Below are 21,772 nucleotides of genomic sequence, written 5' to 3'. Positions count from 1 at the left end.
TATCATTATGTTCTTGAGGTAGATCTTCCACTCTAGATGGAAGATCGATCAGAAAAGGTTAAAGAGGGAAATTGGTCAGCTCTCTAGTGTTATCTGATACAACTGCAAAAAATCTAGAACTACTTATACTGTAGCATGTGTCAAAGTGAACCTTGACTGCCTCCCGCCTGAGAATGTGATTCAAAACATTCGCATAGGAAAGTTTAGATTTGAACATACTTACCGAGGCTAATGATAAAATACGGAAAAAGCTAAGACTACAGTAAGAGGCCCAGTAAGCGGTTCTTGAGATCATACAGTAATCTCCCTGAGTCTATAATGAGATTGCAAGATGCCACGATGTTTGTTAGGTATATTCGAGAACGTAGGCTCAACCAAGTGGACGATAAATAAAAATGCAAAAAATGGGTTTAATATCTACTAAGTTAGAAGTGACACAATAATAGTCTATAATGCAATGGCCTTAGTGCTTTAAGTATGTCAACGAGTTACCGCTAACTCATATTACAGAATGTTTTCGTGAGAAAGAAGCATACAGCGGCAGGAGACTTCGATCTCTGCTGGGCTCTCTTCCCAGAACTTTTCTAAACTCCAAGGACGATGGGAACACGTTCAATGTAAACGTAAAAACTTGAAACACATAATAAAATGACGTGAAAGAATTGAATGAAACTAAGCTAAGCAAAGCAACCTCCTATTAATCTCAACGCAGATAACTTCTCGGATGCTGCTAATCTACCAAGTGTTGCTCGGCATGAATCGTACCGAACAGCCCAGGTAAATGAAGGTTTAGTGTATCCAGGACAGGGCAGACTACCCTTTTCAACTCTTGAATCCTGAGGTCATAGGACGATACGGCATCCTTCCACCGTGATATTTCCTCTTGTAGCTTCCGACGCTCTGCTTCCCATTCGACTTGAGCGCTTAAGAGATCATGTTCTTGCTTTTCGCACAGTCGTTGGCTATCAGCCAGCACGTCCTGCTTTTCCTTCTCAAGCCTCTGTATCGTAGCTGCGAAGCTACTGCTGGAGACTGAGTTTTGTTTCTCCGTCTGAAATAATCAGCGAACTAGATATAAGAATAGAATAGGATATAGTCATATATACCTCAAGGTCTTGGTCAATTTGCAAAGCCTCTGGATGTATTGCTTCTATTAGGTCTGGGGCTTTCAAGGCATGGCAGATCTTTTGAAAATTTCCAACACTGCCACTGCTTAAATTTGATTTGAAGAGGGGCTTCAGGTGATCAGCAACATGCCATCTGTATGGATCTTCGTGACGTGGCTGCAAGCGGATCTTATCAGGTGGAATCTCAAAGCCAAGTCGACTGTCTATATTTTATGTCAGCATCCTGATGAAGACTATTTAATATGTGGTCTCTTTTCATTTCTGTCGTTAATAATCATGGGGCTAGTGCTTCGAACTATTTTATCCCACCGTCTCGAAATCCGGACTTGGGATGTCGGTATGAGTAACGATGGGTACCTTACTTATATGCTCTGCAAGCGCCCTTCGACATTTATTCCTCCAGAAAGTACGCTTTTGATTACTAGAGGTGGTCATTGTAGCAGCCAGTATCACATATGGTAGTTCGTGATTCTTTAGATATAGTGAATACTTCGATTACACATTAGTGTCCATATATATATATATATATAATTTGCAGATATACACGGGCTCTTATGACTAGTCAAGTGGGAACATATGTTCTGGAGGTGCTTCAATTGTGGTTAACTTGATAATCATGGAGCTTTTTGCGGTCACCCCAGAATTGAGGAGTATCTCATACCCCGCCCCTATTTCATGAAATAAACCAGAGGGTTTGACATAAATTATGCTTTATTGATACTCCATATACAGCTACAAAACTTTCATTTGATGCTGGAATACACCGTAGTATCAAAAGTAGAGTGCATATTAGAACTCCGGATGTTTAACAAAGTTATAGAGTGATCTCCAGAAGATGTTCAACAATTTTGTTATCAAATCTACGTGTACAATCACGAGGTGTTAGCCTTCAAACCTCACAGAAAATATCGAATCATGTGCGGATTATCGATGTTTTTATTTGGTATCTTATGGGAGAATATATTGGTCAATAGTATTGAGCTCATTATGAACAATTAGCAGCTGTAAAAGGAGAATCACGGGGGTAGTGTTAAAATAATACTATACAGTAAAGTAAAATACTATGATAATGTAACTCACACGAGCAGAGCGCTCGTCAGATCTGCGTTGTATTGCCCATACTCGAGCCTGCCAATGGGAAATACCAATACGTATATTATCATCTCCCTGAGGGGTGGACTTAGAGGTCTTCAGTGGCTGTGCGAACCAAAGCCCTTAGTAATAGTATAGAAGATCTAGCCTGGGTGTGCGCCTAGCTCTTCAGCCGTATTGTTAAGTTACCAGAGCGAGTTGCTATGTATATATTTCTCTTCTTTCAAGTCTCATTTCCAGTTCTTCAGAATCGGGATAGTTCCATCATGGCATGTGCATCGTCGAGCGAGAAGTAATCTTTCTGAAATTTCAGCCCGCCACTAACGCCATCCACAGAAATCCGAAATTCTTGAGATATCTTTATTTGTACCGTATAGGCCTATGATTATCAGCTCAGTGATTACCCGCGAAGATCAAGGTTGTCTTACAATCGAACCAGTTTCGTGCTGGTAATCATGTCCAGCGTCTACCGTTTGAAATCCGCCGTTATACTAATATTTCTTCCAGAACCATGATACCCCTTCCTAGAAGGTGACGAGCCCGAACGCCGTTATCATGAAATTCTTGCTTTCGATATCTAGAGATTCTTGGTCAATCGATACAGAGGCTTTCAAACAGCCCGAGTCACGCGTTATCATTAACTGAACAGAATCGAACACGTAAATACTGTCAGTTTCTTCCCGATAATAAACACCGATCCACTCGCAATCAAGAAAATCGGGTGACAGCAGAGAGTTGAGATGTTTGTTGAAGCGTTGCAATACTATATCGTCCTGTTAAAAGGGATAGAAATTCGCCTAGTAAAATTCCGAATGGAATGAGTGATAATCGTGGTCGCGGTAAATTTACTAGGAAATCTTCTCTGGATAGATTGATGGCAAGAAAGATTATTATAGGTAAACCTTCGGAGTTGGAGATAGCGCTTCTAGTAATGCTTCTCAGCATATAAAAATCTTGTTCTAGTTTTCCTTGTTCCAAAGTTGTTGCAACCAAGCAAAATGCAATATCTGGTATCGAATTGGCTAGCTTGTAATATTCAGCAATACACAGACACTGTTGTAAGGTTTTCAAATCAAAGACGCAAGTAAGAGGATGCGAATAGGAAGCTAGTATGATCTTTGGCGCGATGAACTCAGCAAGAGATATGGACTTTTTAGCAGAGCTGGTGGTCATTTCCACCGCTATGCAGATAGATTTGGCATGCTGTATATCGAGATGGGTGGATGACCATAACCCTGTGTTGTTGAATTGGCGGCTATAGTAGACGGTTTCTGCAATCTCTCGTATCAAAGTAGGTTCGTGTAGTAAATTATGGAAAGCCAATGAAGATCTCCCCAGCGACAGCACGGCGCTATAAGAACAAAAGGAAGCAATCTTGACTTTGATCTCCCATGGAATCGGTGCCATTTGATCATTGATTTCTTCGGTCTGCTCCAGCCACACAAAGTATCTCTAAATGCGAATCTGCTCTAGTGCCTTGGACAATTCACCCATTTCTGCAAGAATTGAGTCCGCTCGACTTGAATTAGCCGCTGCTTCTACAGAGCATGCTATTACCTCGTTCCCTACCACTGACCAGCGAAAATTGCGAGAGGCGTCGTCATGATGTGGGTTGTCAAGTTTCAAGAACCGGCTATAGTATGGCAGGCTGCGGATGAAACTCAACACACCGTAGAGGCGGAGGATGTGAATGTTTTCGTCAGCTATGCTGAATGACACTGCCATCATGTCTTCCCTGGAGTTGTAGACCCATCGTGCAATGCTGCTAGGTATCAAGATATTACCCTTGGTACAAGGATTACTGAGGAGATCTTTATCAAGCAACGTGTGTCCGAATTCGGTTGCAACACTGGCATATGCGATGTGGAACTTGGATTCGAAGCCGGAAAGTACCGTTATTTCTGGGCGATAGGTTGCACCAGCTTTGCAGAAATTAAGATGCGTTCGAGGAAGACCGATATACGTCTGGATGTCCAAATGTCCATCTATAGGGATTGGCACAAAGTTCGTTCCGCCCCGCATTTCTCCTCGTGTATCTCCATGCCATTCTGCTAAAGCATCTGGGACTTCTTGTCTGAATACCCAGTCACACTCACCAGTCCTAATCATACAGCTGAGCACCTGTAGGGGCCTGAGACTATACACAAAGTGCAGATACTCATTGGTCCCGGTTCTTTTACCTGCACTGGGCTTGTTATGAAAGAAGGGGGCCCAATTCTTCTCCTCGGGCCTTCTTTCCTCGTTCCGTATTGTCAGTATCGTCGTAAAGTTCGAGAATGGTTTATGGATCCACATGGCTCGTGGACTTCCTGCACCATTCGAGATCATGTTAAAGACAATAAGCGGCTCGGCACCTTGGACGCCCTCGTCTAAGATTATTCGAGGGTCCTCTGGACCGAAGAAGCCCCCCTCTTCCCACCACACTGCTGGTATCTCAAATACCATGGGAAAATACATCTTGGTGCCATACCACTCTATTGTATGTTTTTCCAGGTGGTTCCAGTCTTCGTCAAATAATTGTCCCCTTAAGAAGCTAATTGTGGGCCATGAAACACCTGGCCTTGTGTATACCACACGGGAAACAACAAGATAGACATTGTATTCGGGGAGCCACACCCCTGCACCTGCGAATTGGGTCCAGCGATTGGGATTTACCTTGCCAGGCACTGATACCTTTTTTTCGTTAAGGTGTACCATGGGATGGGATGCTAAAGCACTAGCTATCTGGGTGATGTTGTCATGCAAGGGGATGCTTCTTTGCGCGCTAATATGGCCAGTTTGCCTCATATTCTCGCACCCGAGCTCTTGAATGTTGCCATCATTGTAAAATCCCGAAATATCGATATGCTCGACATATTGGAACTGAGAAAGTTATTCTTCTGTTAGATAAGAGTGCGTAGAGGTAACAGGTAATCTAGTTACTCACATCACCGATTAGGAAAGAAAGGTATTTTCCCAAAAGCCATAATACAATGCTAGCAGTCACAATCACCACTAGTCTGTGTTTCCAACCTAGGTGAAGCTGGAAGCTGTTAAGCCACATCTTGGGTAAGAAGGCATTAGGAATGTGTAGTGTAACTTGACTTACTTAGGACTATTTCTATGGCCAAGTGCATGGCCTATTATATAAACAAAAGATAAGAGAGAAGAATAAAGAGACAATTTTGCTTCTTACATGTGGTCCTGTATCACTTTGAATCAGAAGCATACGTCCCCAGGCGGTAGTTTGCATATTGCCTTTCTAATCAATGCTGGTTCATCATGTGATTTCTCCCACCATTCTTGTTTGTCACGCGCTTTGAGGCTTAGCTAGTGGTGAGAGCTATCATAAAAGGGTGTCTAGGGAGCATTGAGCCGAAGCCCAGCACTGTGTGTTGTTGAGCAGCGTGCAACCATCTGTTGAGGCCCTCGTAATACTTGGAAAATCACAAATTAATAAATACAGTATATCGTGGAGAGCCCTTGCACCAGCAGGATGGTAAACAGTTTCAGGTTGACAAAAAGCTTTCGCTGGTGGTTTTCTGGTCATCTCATCCAGTGTTCGCTATTGTTATCGCATTTCTGTAGATTACAGAGAGCTTTCAGATGCACGACGCCGTATAGATGTCTCTTCAACTTCTTCACTAGCACAGTATGGTACAGTAGCCCTCCCGGCGAATAGATATTCTTGTAGAAGCCACGACGCTACGGAGAGGGAGTGAAATTATGGCTTTTGGAGAGTTTAGTTGACTATTTTATTTTCTTTTTCCCTTTTTATCCTTGTCCCTGAATAAGGGAAATTCACTCTACATTCTCCATCTTTACTTCTCCATTTCTCCTCTTTGTGACAATAACATGTCAGGCTTGGTACAGTTTCCTGCGGGCGTGCAACAGTGAGGTTTAAATGGTTTGATGTGGTGTACACCCGCGAACTCAGATCTGGACCGATGAAGGAAATATGTACGGGCGTCCATAAGGTCAAAGTTATGACATTCTCATCAACTCAATAAACAGTTCCATATGCTTTTCGTCAACCCAACACTGCACAAGAAACTGAGTCTTTCTACCACTGGCTATGTCAACTTTTCGTTCGCCAAGAATGGTTATACCGTCAGTCTCTTCGCTAAGAACCTAGAGTAAACACCATAAATATGCTTTTCATTATAGTAGCCCAAAGAGCGCTCACCGAATTTGCAGTGTCTCCCTCAGATGAGTCATCTGAGTCTAAAAGTTCATAGTTGGCGTATTTATTTACCCAAGCGGGACTATTTGGCCCCTGGTTGCCGAGGAAGTTCTCATCATTGAAACCGGGCTCCGAGTAGTCGGACTCGAATTCCCATTCCGTTTGTTCGAGTATCTCATGGTTGATTGTCTCTCCTATGCTATTCAGATGCATATCGGTATTCCAAGAAGATTGATGATCCATGATAAACTCTTCCGCTTTTGCAATTATTTTGGTCGATTGTAATACAATATTTGATCAAGACAGGGCAGGTCTTGCTTATACATATATATAAGGCCAACGCTCCTTTCCCCAAATTTTGTTGGCGATACTAGAATTGAGGCTCAGGTATAAACTGCTGAGATTCGTGGTTGTGAAGGGCAGGAAAGTTTGGTGTATATCAACGAATGCCAAAGGTATATGGTGTTTCTGAGTTAATCCTACTATTTCGAAGGGGTCAAGAATTGCTTGGGAATTTTGGGCATCTTCGCATGATCTGTGAGTAGGGGCCAATTTACTTTCCCTAAACCAAGAATATGCGTCTGACGGACTTTGGGGTTTCAAATTACTATCAATAAGATTTATCCTGCTGAGGATGTAGAGCAGCCCTTCTTGAGTGGCTAGATACTTCCTTCATGACTTTCATTTCCCTGTATGAAATAGTGAAACCAGGGTTTCCATTTAAGCAACGTTTTGAGAAGGGCAGGCTGACTTCTCAGGTCACTGAATCGAGCTCAAGAAGAGATCGACTTCTTGAAGGGGTCTTCAATCATTGTCTTCTATGCCTCAGGATCTTGCCCCTTACTAGGCAGCAGAATGTGTAACCACTACTGTACAGTACGTTGCTTTATAGGTCTAATTCATCGGGAGGTTTTTTTTTTAATTTTCGAAGAACATATGGCGCCTCCCTTCCGCATAGCCCGCGGGCAGTTGACCCTCATTATCAACCAATTTTGAAGCTCCCCGAAAAAAATCTCAACTATCTCAGTCGCAAGATATAAGGCTCTTATTCCATGGAATTCTTCCTCGAGAGTAGTGTTTTGTTATCTTTATAATACATGTATATCTCGTTCTAACTGCTGTACAGAGTGCTTCAGATGCATCACAAGGCACTTGCTCCTGTGAAGTATTCTAATTTTGTTCATACATATAATGGAATGGGAACAAGACCCTTCGATTTATCGAGAGGCTCTTCCATATATCATACATAGTTTTCGCAATCCATATATTGATTAAAATTCGTGCCGCCTCGTTGGCTATTGCTGCACATGTGGTTGAAGCCTTCTAGAGGACCGCGTTCAGGTCATCCATCAGGCTGTCAAGAATCTCTATATACTTTTGCTCGTTCATCAAGCTCCTCGGTCAGTTCCTTGCACCTGTGAAGGATCCAGACCGATTCTTGAATCACATCCTGTCGTTCATGCAAAGTCAAAAGCTCACCGGCCTCGTTCACTCGAGATTTAAAAGCTTCGTGGAACTCCGGGTCATTATTAACTGCCCAAAAGGACAAAGGAGGTGGAAAGGATTGAATTTCGTCATCCGTGGTTAGACCCCAAAATCCGGGTCCAGCTTTGAGTATCACTTGGCGAATAAATCGGCCGCCGTTAAACAAAGCCGAGTAGAGTACCCAGACGTACGCGAGCAGTTTGTGCGGGTTCTCATTTATGCGGCGTTTGATGACGTCTTTTATATGCATGTCGTGCGACTCATTGGTAGTCAGATTGGTCATGGCGGGGTAAGAGGAGTGTAGTCTCTTAAGATCTTCTATAAGCCGCTCTGTCCGATAAAGGTCGACCATGCTAAGAAGCTTTAAGAGATCTGAGATTCTCTTTTCGTAACTGGGACTAGTTGAGCTGCAGGGATACTTGACAATCCAGTCCCTAAGGTCTCTCCATGCTTCCTCGAAGGCGAGGTACATCTCCGCATAATAGGAGAAGCCAAGCGTATAGAGACCGAGGGACCTCTTCTCTCCGCTTAAGCATTGGAGTACACGGGCAGAATTCATCCTATTAACCTCCATATGTGGCACTCTATTTCACTCAGTTACCGGCTCTTTCGTTCACATATTAATCAGTACTCACCTAATGGCCGCTTTGATCATTGCAGTGATTCCAGTCATTGTGAAAGGTGATTTCCAATTGGATACACTCGTACTATCTAGTAAAGGAATATTTCTAGAAGGTGAATCGTGGCTGGTATCAGTCAAGGCCGGCACTAAGAAAAGTGCTGGGTAGGCTTAAGTCTGCGTTTCAAGTATTTATACTAAGACCGAGTCTTCTAAGACATCATATGCAGAAAGCTTGGTGAAACACTTAAGAAACCAGGGGCAAGTGAAGGTACTAGAGAAGAAAATATTGATTTGTTGAACATGTTCATTGACTTTCGGTACCAGGTCTGCAATCATGCGGTAAAATATAGTCCCTTAATCAGGTCTTACGAGTATTCATTTTGTTGAAAGGAATCGTATACTGCCCAGGAAGGCGAATGCCTTAGAAGTAAAAACCTATGTCTCTTTTTTGGAAGAATGAACACAACCGACTAAGCACATTAAGGTCGAAATGGTTATCATTCTGCATTTGGTTGAACAAGTTGAACGTTCTTAGATTTTTCGAACCTTTTTTTTTAAAGTGGCTCTCGTCCCCACTTCGCTCGAACCCCAACGGGCGGTGCTACACAAAACAAATTAAACTCAGCAAAATAGAAAACGGATATTAGCCCCAGCACTGTAAAGGTTAGTGCGAGGACGACAACCCTGTGCTAGAAGGTGCTTAACTACCTGGGTCCAATAGTCTATTACTACATTTACTGATCCCGCGATTTGAAGAATCCTACTGCGGAAATTGGGTGTCGAAGCTATCTGTGGGCTTGTGATCAACGTACTAACCGAACATATGTAAGATGATTAATTATTAGTTCTCGGATTGAACACTCTAGAGCCTGTAGAACATAATATTACCGTAGGCTGCTTTGCACTAAAATATTCGTGCCATACATTAACCGCATAAGCTATAGAAGAGACTGTGCATTATTACCAAGACCCAGTTAAGGATTACCTAAACAGGACGGCCCTTCTGCTTAACACATCTATAAGTATTATTATACAACCTGACAACAAAGAAAATCACCAAAAAAATGCCATCTTCTACTGGTCCGGAGAGCATCAGCCCAGACCTATTGGGACGCCGTCTGTTATTCTCATTCTCGGGTAAGTGGGCCATAAACCGCTTACTGAAGAGCTCTACAGCCGAATGCATGGCGTCTTTCTCTGCTTCTGATTCTGGCTCTCGTGGAATCCCTTCTGCTGAGCTCGTCAACTTATACCGGCGCTGGGGCGAGGGTGACATTGGAGTTATCATTACTGGTAATATTATGATCGATCCTCAGCATCTCGTGTCAGCCGGAGATCCTATCATACCTATAGATGCACCGTTTGAGGGTTTGCAATTTGAGAGATTCAGTAAAATCGCATTGGAAGCAAAATGTCATGGCTCCCTCATTATTGCTCAACTATGCCACCCCGGTCGTCAGACCCCGGTATACCTGCAACCATTTCCAATTAGTGCGAGCGACATAGGGGTGAGCGGAGGGAGCTTTGGGGCTGATTTTGGTAAGCCCCGGGAAGCAAAAAGGGAGGACATCAGCTATATTGTGGAGGGTTTTGCTCATGCCGCCGCATATGCTGAAAGGGCTGGGTTCGACGGTATCCAGTTGCAAGCAGCTCATGGGCACCTGCTAAGCCAATTCCTGTCGGCCCGAACAAACAAACGTCAAGATAATTACGGGGGCAACATAAAGAACAGAATGAAGTTGATATCCGAGATTCGAAAGGCAATATCCGAACGAGTGGCAGAAACCTTTACCGTTGGTATTAAGATTAACGCTGTTGAATTCCAGGAGAGCACGTTCAACTTGGAAGAGACTGTTCAACTGTGCATTGAATTTGAGAAAATGCGTTTCGATTTTGTTGAATTGTCCGGCGGCACTTATGAGGATTGGACAATCGGCCGCAAGCAGGTCGCTTCTATACCACAGGATGAGGGGGTAAGTCAACAGGATGAAACATGACAACTTCGATGGGCAACATAGTGACACTGGCTTGCAGTTCTTCTTAGAGTACGGGAGAATCTATTCGGAGAAGATGGAGCGCACAAAGGTTTACGTAACTGGAGGATATCGCTCTGTCAAAGGTATGATACGCGCCGTGCAGGAGGTAGATGGCATAGGCCTAGCACGGCCCCTATGCCAAGAACCTCATTTATGTTCGCATATTTTGTCTGGAAGTGTCGAAAAAGCCCCTCCGATCAAGATTGACACGGATGACTTCCATCTTACTTCTGTTGCAGCGCTTATGCAGATGCAGCACCTGGGGAAAGGCCTGCAACCTGTCGACTTGGGTTCTGAACGAGATACAAACAGATTATACAAGGCAATACTGGATCATGAAAGGAACAGGTACAGTGCAGCTGCTCCAATGGACTTTTTGTGATACTTCTACAGAACTTCCTCAAGAAATGTATGACTACTCTTTCAAGCTTCCTTCTATGGATGCTTAGATTAGTCCTTAGATATAATAAGCAGTCCCATTCAACGTTACATACTGGACTACTATATGTCAACAGTCATACTCCCACTGTTGCCTCTAATGTTCTATATTTTTCTTAACCTTTTCAACAGATTGAAAGCAGGAAACAGATGCTTCACTCTTATTCTCGAAACAATGCCCAGACCACTGGATCTATATAGCCCTGATCTTGGTTATTGACAGTCACGCGCTGGTCACTCAAAAGCATCTCTAGAAACTCCATGAACCGCTGCCTGCTGCAATCGCTATGGGCGAGAGATGATCGGAAGTTAGATTGGGATCTAGCCGCGTGTCGTCGAGAAGCTTCTTTACTGCCTTTTTGTGCCCCCTATTGACGGCATAGGAAAACGGTGTTTTGCCTTGGACGCCGGCCATATTAACATCAATATCGTTGTGCCGTAGTAGGACGCTAAGCGGACGACAGTCATCGTTCGATGCCGCATAAGACAACAGCGTCCGTCCCACAGTGTCAGTCGCATAAATGTCCATACGACTATCCCGCAAAAGCATCATCATAATGTAGAATCCGTCATGTTGCTGGGCTGCGAGGTGGAGTATCGTCTGTCCGGCTACGTTTCGGACATGCACGTTCACCGATGGTACACCGAGAAAACAACACATCGCGGATAAAGTCCCTTTCCCGGCTGCTAGGATAAGTCCGGCGCCGTTTTCATGGTCCACACTGTGCTGATATAGATATTTTTTCCACAGTTGGTAAAGGCCTCTGTTTACGCTCATCAGGGCATGTATATCCCGTGTGCTGTCAAGAGTAAAGGCCGTATGGAGCACAAGCTCGGGCGGAAGATCGACCTAAGTTCTCAGGAGCCGTTTCGCTCCCAAGATAAATACAGTTGAATTCAAGTTACCCTCGTACCTGAACCACTACACTAATAGATTGCAGAGCTTATGCAGATTTCAAAGTTTGTCATCATGATACGATCTGGACGTCAGAGATAAGCCTTCCAGTTCGATGCCCAGCGAATCTGCCAACTCTTTCCGCCTTTTGGATTATAAACAGACCATATTTTCTCTCTATCTCCGGCGCTCACAATCACTATTCCGCTCTTTTTATATTACCTCCGACTTGAGATAGCGCACAGCACAATAAATTTAATATGAGGGAACCCGCTCCGACAGTAAGGCAACTATACGGTGAAATGGGTTAGTTGGTGGTTGATTGACTAGCGGAAATATTGCGTGATCACAATCCAGCAAGTTCTTTATTATTCTTTCCTGAGCAAAGATGTTTTCATATCAGTGGGTTTCCTGATATGCACCCCTCCGAATGCCTTGAAATATTTTCTCAAGTCGAATCTACCTGTTATGATGAATCTACCTATTGTGATTTGAAATTTCAGCGAAAATCTGCCGAAGGCATTATCATTTTTAAGCTCATGGATAAAAATTGGGGGAATGTCTTCCCAAAGTCTTTCGGCGGCACCGACCGGACTTCGGCTGCCATACGAGCCAGAATTCAGCTCCTCACTGCCTGACGATAGCCTACCTTGAAGGATCGGATTCGACTACATAGCGGACCCTACAGCATGTCGGTCCGGTGTGCCGTCCATTTCTGACATCGAAAGAGGAAGTGCTCTACGGTCTCTCTTGCTTGTCCACATGTACATTGATCTGTCGGCGCAGCATTGATTTGGTGGAGGTACCCATTTAGTCTTGCCATACCCGTCCGGAGTTGAGCCAGCACGCTCGCCTCTTTCCAGGATAGTCGATCATACAGCTGTCGGGTATGTTTACCTGGGAGTGCGGCATCCACTCTTTCGGCGTGTTTCCCAACTTTCTCTGGCAGGCCTTTACTGGTGCCTACATGGGCTCGTGCGATATTGAGGGTAGTTAATTTCATTCTGGGGAGCTCTGTGTATGGAGTGGCGTCGTCTTGGGTCGCTGTCCTAGCCTGCTCTTTCGCCAGGCCCAACAGTTTGTTATCCTCGCTGGTAGAAACCCAACGGATATTGATCCTATTTCCGTTTCTTTGTAGTCTTCTAATCGACTTGTATATTTGGCACACGTATTCCTGGCCCAACTGTTATCGCGGGCTCCTCAGTACGTGGGCGGCTGCTTTGTTGCTTGTGAGCAGTGTGATTCTGTACTGTTTCAGCACCGGTAGCGTCCTTAATGTATGTGCCATTGCTGGACGACCGTTATGTACAACCAATTCAGCCTTCCAAAAACAATCCCTTTCTGGCCAACCATATCTCGCAGTCTCTTCCCAGAAAGCTTGACTATTTTATTAAGCGCTATATCTACCTACTGGTTGCCCGAGGCCTAAGTTTAGTTATAGAGCAACATATGTAGAGACACGATTCTGAAATCTGGGCTCTCAATCTTAGCAGTAAGTTTTTCTAAGTGAGTATATAAGTAATATTTTGTAAGGATCAACTTGCTGATTTACAGGCCTGGCGAAATGCTGGTAGCTTGGTAGTTTATACCGCAGGGAAGTTTATGGTTTAACTCTAGCTATAACCGTAAATTCAGGTTGTATATCGGGCACATAGCCGGTATAAAGATGCCTAAGTAATGAAATGGGGAACCTATGCAGCATAATCGACATATAAACTGAAAGCGTTTGAAATGGTGAAGAAATGGAGTTTAAATTTGTTGCCCTTTTCAGATTTTAATTTTTTGGCTGTCTAATGTACCCCTATAGTCTCCATCTACACAACTTATTCGTATCATTTCTCTAGGGGTCGAGAGCTATTTAAGGGGGCCTAAGCTGCCTTCATATGGTTCATGACTAGGGACCATTCCTAGACGAGAGATTTATATTGAGCGGCTCTCAAGCGCCTTCACTTGAGGTCTGTCCTACCCATCTCAATAAGAGACAGCCCTTGTTAAGTGGTTAATCGATTCTTTCATGGCATTCACTCGCAAGCTTGCATGAGGCAGAAACCGGCATTTAATTTAGTATAGGATGCTTCTATGTGACATATTTTGAATGTATAGGTCTGACCAGTACACGTGTAAAAACTTACACTTCGATCATATTTCCGGTAATTCTTGTCATATAGTCTATTTATGTACCTGCTACACTGCTAATCTTTCCTGAGTAGTAACATAATCATGAACCGCCGAAGAATCTTTTTTTCTTTTTTTTTTTTTTTTTAAAAAAAAAAAAGGCTAGGTATTCCCACCGAAACAGCATAACTTGAGGCCGCAAGCTTCAATCGCTTAAGTTTTTGATCAAGGACCAAAACAATGTGTACCCCGATTAATGATCAAGTTATATGTGAGTAAACGCCTAGATGGTACATCGATCCAGCAGCGTATGAACTTTTCGCATTACAATTATCTTTGCTGAACAATATCAGGCAGCAAAACATGGCAAACAAAGCAGTGGCATCGATCAGACAAAACTTCCCTCGTTCAGACTTGGCACTACCTCGCCTGTGTATCTCTTTGGCTTTGATACTGCTACACGCACCAAAGCCTCAAGATGACCGCGTAGTTAGCGTCACCTCCAAAGAAGATCATATCGACCATCCGGCGGCAGCCGAGTCAAGGCAAGATAATGACGATGTTTTGCTCCTTTTCCAAGGAATTCATGGATCACGGCACGAAGTAAAGTCAAATAGAACTAAAGAATTCTCCATGAGCATCCATACTTGCGCCTCTATCATATACTATAGCTTACTATTACCACTCTTTGACCAAATCTTGCTCAAGGCCCCGGGTTTAGCCAGAAGTTCACGGTTGGCCACTGAATTTCATTTGGAACAACATCAATACATGGTTCCAGAGAAACAGCGGCTGCCGCAAGAGCAAGAACTCCTGACTAAGTCTCATAAGGCGATGTTGATGAATAACATCATAAACCACATGCGGACGGTGCTCACCAAAAGGCATCGCAGGAATGGTCGTATTAGAACAACAGCGTTGCACAGCGCTATTCAACGAAGCAAATATTGTCAAGCGCTGGGATTAGCAGCTCGACTAATAAGAAGAAGAAATAAAACCAAAAGCATTTTTCATTGTGTCGTGAAGAAGAGAAAGATATTGACTCATGCTCTATGCACGGCACTTACGCTATCTACAGAGACCCTGGAACATCTCACCATTGCTGCTAACGTGCAATGTCAGCGTCAAGAGTATTCTTGAGGTGGAAAACGACGCCGATCGATCTATCTAGCTCAAGCTGTTGTTCTAGCAAGTCTCAAGGACAGTGACTGGAAGATCTTCTCTTCACTACTGTTTCCAATTTCGTACTGTACCACTTTTTTATCAAGTAGATTTTGACAATATAAGATGTAAAGGGAACTACACTGAGTTGCAAAAACGGTGCCCGGGTGCTGTACTCTCTTCTTTCAAATTGTGGGTCCTCTAGGCTATAAGTGGATAGAATTATTATTACTGAGAAACCCCGTTAATTACAAGGCAAATTGCTGGCTACTATCGTTGCAACTAACAGGGTTTCTCAGTAGTAATCAACTCTTAATAGAGCTTATTGGTGTAAATTTAAACTGCTAACCATATGTGGGCTAGAGGACCCACAAATTTAGACGAAGAGAGTACAGCACCCGGGCACCGTTTTTGCAACTCAGTGTAACCATGTGGCCCAGGATTCGTATTGTCATCAGCAGCCATGTCTAGAAAATTGGCATGGACATTAACCTACGATATTGAGCCATTCAGAGAGGGTTCTATGTATTTCATTAAGAAGAATAACGGAGGTATTCTTTAAAGACAATTCATAAGCAGCACCATTATGATTTAGATAAACTCAAGCGTACAGCAAATATATTTACTTCAGACGAGATAGGGAAAACTAGATGTAGGCTTTTCAGGCGACACTATGCCGGAACTCACCCCCCCTTGCCCCTGATAATGGTGACAGCCTGGAATGTACTGCGCGTCTTTCTTAAAATGATTATACTGCTGATTATTACAGTGTCCTCGTACTGGCTGACCAGTGCGGCTTGCTTAGCAGGCGACAAATCGCCATAGCATTTTTTGGGACGCCCTATGTTTTCAACCCACTGACGTGCCTCTCCACAAATAGCCGCGGAGCCAGGGTCATCAAAACTAGTGAACTTGGTCTTATCCATGCACATATTGTGTCTTATTCAAATAAGGATGCGGGCTGTCGGAAGACTAGCTTCATGGATGCAGTTAATCACCAAGGGTATAGTATCAGCAAGAAGAATGATTGGCAACGTGTACTGTTAGATTAGCTTGCAAGGAAGTTGCAGCTATGTATCGAATTTCACTTGTAAAACTAACATAAACGAAAGATGTGGTGAGAAGGTAATCATATGTAACCCCACCACTCGCAATCCTAGCTATAAATGGAATGTGGCTAGTCACTATTTCCGCGATACCAAAACACGAATTATTCTCCTCAGTATCCATCGTTGTCTCGCACCTTTTTGCCTAAGGAAGGATCTTGTCTCCACTATCTGGCCCATACCTGCTGATAGCGACCATGCCAAGGGGGAAGTGAGCGTATCATCAATGGAATTTACTTTGGCTCCATTTTCCACTAGAAGCATTACTGCATCTAGTGCTCCGTATTCTGCAGCCCAAGAGAGGGGTGTTCGCTTATTCTGGTCACAAACATCTACAGGTGCTCCAGTTTGAAGTAGCAAGCGGAGAAGTTCGGTACAATTCCCCATGGCCGCATAGTGAAGAAGAGATCTCTTAAAGGGGCCCCGGGGATTTGACGTCCTCCCTTGTTGGAATGACGCGTGTGCTAGCTCGATAAAATTGAGAATATCGTGGTTTAGGCTTATTTCTCTAATTTTCTTAACACGTTGGAACTCAAGATCGACTTCGGGTCTCAACGCCATGGATAATTTCATTCTGATCGAGACAGAATGTCAGTAATTTTAGAAATCGAATATAACAAGCGGGCAAGATGGTGATTGTATACAGCCAGCAGCTATGGATGCTTTAAATGACGATCTACCTTGGCTTCTATATACTCAAAGGTGTATCTTGTAAGAAGGAAAATATATGTCAGTAGTTTAATGATGCCCTAGGTTATAGGAGAGTACAATGAGAACTATAACTGGCTGGGTGACATATTTCTCAGCCCCGGACGGCCCTTAGTCTCTCTCAAGATGTTCAGGTAGACATATCTTATCTCCAACACCGTAATTATGACCATAAGTGAAGATAGGGGAAACTTAGAATGCTTCTCCTCGTGCTCCAACAGTACTATATGAGTACATTACATTTTCGAGTTAAGCCCCAGGCACAAAGGTTATACTGTATACCGCTGCCCTCCCAAAATTATATTAATAGACCGGGTTAGGCTATACATTATATGACATTTTAGAGCCTGTTTACTAGTCAAAGGCTATATGAGCCGGAAAACAGATTGCAAAAGTAATGGAGTTGGTGGCAAATCCACGATTCTTAACGATGAATCTTTAGCAATGAATCATGACGTTACAAGAGCTTAAGCGATGAGGGGAAAAATTGATGTTGACCCTAATGCCTACTTATTATGAAGAATATCTCTGAGGTTAGGACACTTCCCTTAAGTTATAGTATATCACGCTCCTTTCAAAAAATTTCCCTTGAACTTGACTTGTTAGCTAGTTGATATTCTACGGTTACGTTCTGCAACCCTAGAACAATTAATGTGATCATGCAGTACAGTATAGTCTGTAAAGAACTTTCCAATGAAATAACTAGGACAGATGGCTGTGTTGAAGGATAAAGCATTGATAGGAGCTCCGCATGACAACCTTTCGGTGAAACACCAGTTAACTAGCCATACATACAAAACCATGGGTTCTCATCATATGATTCCCATTTTCGACCAAGCCAGGCACCCTCAGAAAACGACTGCAACAAGCTTGAAGTGTTTGGCCAGGTATTATGGATAATTTGGGGAGCTAACTTTCTCACCACTTCCACTCTCTGCACTGATCGACACTTGGAATAGCATCAGATACATATGCAGCCGATATCCCCTGCCACAATAGTATGACAGCGATGATAAAATGAGCATGCAGGAGAAATTTCCCGGTACAAGCGCTTCCAAGTCTAGTAAGCCTTTCGAGGATTCGTAACTTATGAAATAATCCACCAGTTGCAGTCAGTCCCAAATAGGACATAAAATGAGCTCTCATCGGCAGTCGGCAAGCAGATGGCCAGAGACTCGCATGGACAACAGGGATCATGGCAAGCATGCCGTATGTGAGGCAAAGCACAGGAAATATTGTCGGAGAGCGGAAACAAAGAGATGCAAACTCTCTGGCGGTCAGGGTAAATATTGCCATATACACTGTGCGTGGCCATTTTTCGAAATAAAACTGGAAATAGACGAATCCAATTGTTGATGCAGCAATTAGGATAATTGTTCCTGCTTGTTCCCATTGCGGCAGTTGCTGTGTCTGTGTAGTGCGGGCTCTTATGCAGAACCAGCAGAAACAAATCGCTGCGAGAAGGAAGGCCAACACCACCATCTCGTCCAAGATTTTGTTCGGGGCATTAATTATGGCTTGGTTAATGAATTTTGAAGCGAAATACGCACAACTAAATCCATGGACGAGGATGACGGATACATTGTCACACATGTTCTCCAATAGATAGGCATCCATAACGCGAGATTTTGATTTCGTTGGTGTTTGAATACGTAGTGTGAGAAAAGACTGATAGTTTGTATCTCTCTCGGTCACAACAGTGTATGTAGATAGACGCTAAAGAGCTTAATACTTAGTTGCCTTAGATGTGTATTGACAATATGTATTTATTCGAAGAACTTTAAATAGCTCCGAGAAATAAGAGTCAGCAATGTTAGGAATCACAGAGATGTTAGACCCTCATAGTTCTTCTTTTGGCGTTTCTTGCAGGGTACATTCTCTATATGGTCCTGTCTACTGGGAACATGTAGTTGTGTAGCCAACAGATTCCTACAGGTGTTAAACTTGATCCATAATCATAGCAATAGTAGGATCGTTAACTAGTCAGTGGTATACTTGTCTTCCATGCGCCCTATGATAATAACCCCTAACTTTGATTGTTCTGGTTGACCAGTGGAAATCAGACTTTTCACCATTCTTCCCTTCATTAAACCCAAGCATTCACGGCTTCCTGTTTGAAGTCAAAAGGACACCGGAATATGAAAGCCTCGTTAATTTCTGTAAAGAATCTATAAGAGTGTTCTCTATCAAACATCGTTAAACTATATACTTTACGTAGTACCATATTTACTATTCGCGCTTGGCCGAAACTTCGTGCCAAATCATAGTCGATTAATTCCGCTCGTCGTGCTGTACCCCTGTCTGTGACGGTACCTATTTTCCGGATACCTGGACGACCCGCTTTGTTCAACACGCAGTACCTGCTATGAAAGCACGCACCGGGGAACGTGGTCGACAGCTAGCGTTGACGCATCATTATACCTATTACGTTCCCCAGGGTTGATATGCTCAAAATAAACGTATGACCATGGCTTGTCGGCGATATGAACTATACATCGAAGACCCTCAACCATGTAAACTGAACAGATTTAATGAATTTCGATAGATAGATGAAATATACTGTACCCATTTATTTGTCAATATTTATGATATAAAAATGTGAATATTATATCCTTGTTCTTCATTTCTTTTATAAGAGGCCCAAGAACGAGAGATATTCTGCGAATTAAGCGCTTGCTGCAGAGATCAATAGCTCACTTCCCCGCGATAACCCAGATGGCTCATATCACTGCCCGAATTAACGTTGCGGAATATGTCTTCCACAGACTGCGGCAATTGGGTGTGTGCAGTATATATGGTGTGCCTGGTGATTTCAACTTGGTCGCGTTGGATTATGTTAGACCTTCTGGGCTTCACTGGGTGGGGTGTTCCAATGAACTCAGTGCTGGGTATGCTGCGGACGGTTACGCGAGAGTCAAAGGGTTAGCAGCGCTGATGACAACGAGCGGAGTTGGGGAGTTATCAGCACTCAATGCCATCGCAGGAGCATATGCAGAGAAAGTTCCTCTCGTTCATATTGTCGGCACACCACCAACATATCTACAAGATCAAAATGCAATTCTGCATCACTCCTTGGGTGACGGCAACTCTCGACTTTATGCATCCATCTACAGAAGCTTTACGTGTGCTCAAGCGAATTTAACGCTTGCTTCCCATGCACCAGTCTTGATTGACGAGACGTTGCGTCAATGTTTGCTACACAGCAGGCCTGTCTACATCGAAATACCTGCTAATATGGCGAAAGTAATTATATCTGCATCGCGACTTGAGGAAGGTATCGATACCTCGTTGTCTCTGAATGAAGGCTCAGAAGTGGAGCAAACTGTGGTGAAAGAATTGCTCAAATCACTGTACTCAGCGTCGCAGCCTCTCATCATACTCGATGGCTGGGTGTCACGATACGGTTTGGAACAAGAAGCAGACGATATTGTGCGCCTGGCAGGGTTCCCAGTCGTTACTACTCCATTCGGGAAAGGGACAGCGAATGAAACTTATCCAAATTTTTGCGGCGTATATACAGGCGCCGCTGGAAACTCGGACTTCATGCGATGGGTTAAGAGTCGTGACCTAGTAATACGGTTTGCTCCGATGAATGCTGATACCAACACCTTCGGATTCACTGCGCTTACAAGCGAAGCCATCACTATTGAGCTACACAAATTCACGATCAATATTCGAGGAGAAAATTACTTGAATATGAATACCAAATCCATTCTCCGCAAGACCATTTCTGAGCTAGATCCGTCTCGATTTGCGTACGATGAATCATGCATTGAACCAAGACGTTTGAATATGACAGGAGCTTTGGATTCCCCGCGCCCTGAAGCATCTATCACGCAAGACATATTCTGGCGCTATGTTTCGCAGTTTTTCCACTCCGACGATATTATTCTAACGGAAACCGGTACGCCATATGCCGGTGGCTGTGACTTTGTCCTTCCGCCCAATGCCAAAATCATCAACTCTGCACTCTGGCTATCCATCGGGTACACATTAGGGGCATCCTGCGGCGCAGCCCTTGCACAACGGGAGATGGTTGAGCAAGGTCTTCGAAACAAAGGGAGAACAATCCTGTTCGAAGGGGATGGTAGCTTCCAGATGACAGCTCAAGTACTTAGTGACATCATACGCAATCGCCTTGACTTAATCATTTTTCTTATTAACAATGATGGGTATACAATTGAAAGGTATGTCGATGTGCCCACCCAGCGCATGGATCAATAGTCTTCTGCTCTACAGATTACTAAATTGCAAACTCTGTAGGTATATTCATGGCATGGAAGCATACTACAATGATATACAGCCTTGGCGCTATCTGGAGTCTCCGTGGTATTTCGGTGCAAGGAAAGATGACTCAGAATACCCAGTATTTACCAAGCAGGTGAGAACATGGGCTGATCTTGAAAGGGTTTTACAAAGCGAGCACATTATACGTGGCAGGGGCTTGTCCATGATTGAAGTCATCTTAGAAAAAGATGATGCACATCCACTACTAAAGAGACAGATGAAAATCGCCAAAGATCAGAATGGAAACAGTTAAAAAAACCTAGTGTCCGGGTGGACGACAGCATGGTCAACCCTCGTCTACTGTTTCAAACTCTACAATGTTTATACATATCGTTGATCTCAGCTCCGTTATATGCTGTATATATTACGTCGATCAATGTCATACAGTTGAAAAAGGTTATATATGTGATAGCAATTGTTTGCTTCGCCATTTGATCGCAGCTTGAGCCGGCGCTATTGTATATCTAGCTGCGTAGAAAATAAATGATCTAAGTTGCTAAATAGACAGGAAGATCCAACTCCCAATGTGTCATCGTAG

At 43.5% G+C, this 21,772-nt stretch overlaps 8 protein-coding genes across 8 annotated transcripts; 2 read left to right on the top strand and 6 right to left on the bottom strand.

Moving 5' to 3' along the window:
• Window positions 1–730: 730 nt before the first annotated feature.
• On the bottom strand, window positions 731–1,562 carry C8Q69DRAFT_486488 (hypothetical protein; the record flags this gene model as incomplete). The annotated part of the gene is made up of 3 exons (XM_028631906.1): window positions 731–1,051; window positions 1,107–1,330; window positions 1,490–1,562. The coding sequence occupies 3 exons, from the start codon at window positions 1,560–1,562 to the stop codon at window positions 731–733; spliced, it is 618 nt and encodes a 205-aa protein (XP_028485053.1).
• A 1,678-nt stretch (window positions 1,563–3,240) lies between these two features.
• On the bottom strand, window positions 3,241–6,594 carry C8Q69DRAFT_491623 (hypothetical protein; the record flags this gene model as incomplete). Its single annotated transcript, XM_028632151.1, has 3 exons — window positions 3,241–5,081; window positions 5,146–5,241; window positions 6,385–6,594. The coding sequence occupies 3 exons, from the start codon at window positions 6,592–6,594 to the stop codon at window positions 3,672–3,674; spliced, it is 1,716 nt and encodes a 571-aa protein (XP_028485052.1). The 3' UTR covers window positions 3,241–3,671.
• Window positions 6,595–7,704: 1,110 nt separating this feature from the next.
• On the bottom strand, window positions 7,705–8,539 carry C8Q69DRAFT_402099 (hypothetical protein; the record flags this gene model as incomplete). The annotated part of the gene is made up of 3 exons (XM_028627953.1): window positions 7,705–7,735; window positions 8,058–8,426; window positions 8,502–8,539. The coding sequence occupies 3 exons, from the start codon at window positions 8,537–8,539 to the stop codon at window positions 7,705–7,707; spliced, it is 438 nt and encodes a 145-aa protein (XP_028485051.1).
• A 1,013-nt stretch (window positions 8,540–9,552) lies between these two features.
• C8Q69DRAFT_432082 (hypothetical protein) lies at window positions 9,553–10,906 on the top strand (the record flags this gene model as incomplete). The annotated part of the gene is made up of 3 exons (XM_028628501.1): window positions 9,553–9,943; window positions 10,007–10,461; window positions 10,523–10,906. The coding sequence occupies 3 exons, from the start codon at window positions 9,553–9,555 to the stop codon at window positions 10,904–10,906; spliced, it is 1,230 nt and encodes a 409-aa protein (XP_028485050.1).
• Window positions 10,907–11,008: 102 nt separating this feature from the next.
• On the bottom strand, window positions 11,009–12,026 carry C8Q69DRAFT_465861 (ankyrin repeat-containing domain protein). Its single transcript, XM_028630517.1, has one exon. The coding sequence runs from the start codon at window positions 11,738–11,740 to the stop codon at window positions 11,213–11,215; it is 528 nt and encodes a 175-aa protein (XP_028485049.1). The 5' UTR covers window positions 11,741–12,026; the 3' UTR covers window positions 11,009–11,212.
• A 4,291-nt stretch (window positions 12,027–16,317) lies between these two features.
• C8Q69DRAFT_432080 (ankyrin repeat protein) lies at window positions 16,318–16,800 on the bottom strand (the record flags this gene model as incomplete). Its single annotated transcript, XM_028628500.1, has 1 exon — window positions 16,318–16,800. One exon carries the CDS (start codon window positions 16,798–16,800, stop codon window positions 16,318–16,320), a length of 483 nt encoding a protein of 160 aa, XP_028485048.1.
• Window positions 16,801–17,865: 1,065 nt separating this feature from the next.
• On the bottom strand, window positions 17,866–18,540 carry C8Q69DRAFT_401996 (hypothetical protein; the record flags this gene model as incomplete). Its single annotated transcript, XM_028627946.1, has 1 exon — window positions 17,866–18,540. One exon carries the CDS (start codon window positions 18,538–18,540, stop codon window positions 17,866–17,868), a length of 675 nt encoding a protein of 224 aa, XP_028485047.1.
• A 960-nt stretch (window positions 18,541–19,500) lies between these two features.
• C8Q69DRAFT_465858 (thiamine diphosphate-binding protein) lies at window positions 19,501–21,660 on the top strand. Its single transcript, XM_028630516.1, has 2 exons — window positions 19,501–21,134; window positions 21,211–21,660. Exons 1-2 carry the CDS (start codon window positions 19,663–19,665, stop codon window positions 21,485–21,487), a joined length of 1,749 nt encoding a protein of 582 aa, XP_028485046.1. The 5' UTR covers window positions 19,501–19,662; the 3' UTR covers window positions 21,488–21,660.
• The last annotated feature ends 112 nt before the right edge of the window (window positions 21,661–21,772 follow it).

The sequence above is a fragment of the Paecilomyces variotii genome (genome assembly GCF_004022145.1).
Source record: "Paecilomyces variotii strain CBS 101075 chromosome Unknown C8Q69scaffold_5, whole genome shotgun sequence".
In the NCBI taxonomy this organism is placed as follows: Eukaryota; Fungi; Ascomycota; class Eurotiomycetes; order Eurotiales; family Thermoascaceae; genus Paecilomyces; species Paecilomyces variotii.
This window is presented reverse-complemented; position numbering and strand designations above follow the sequence as displayed.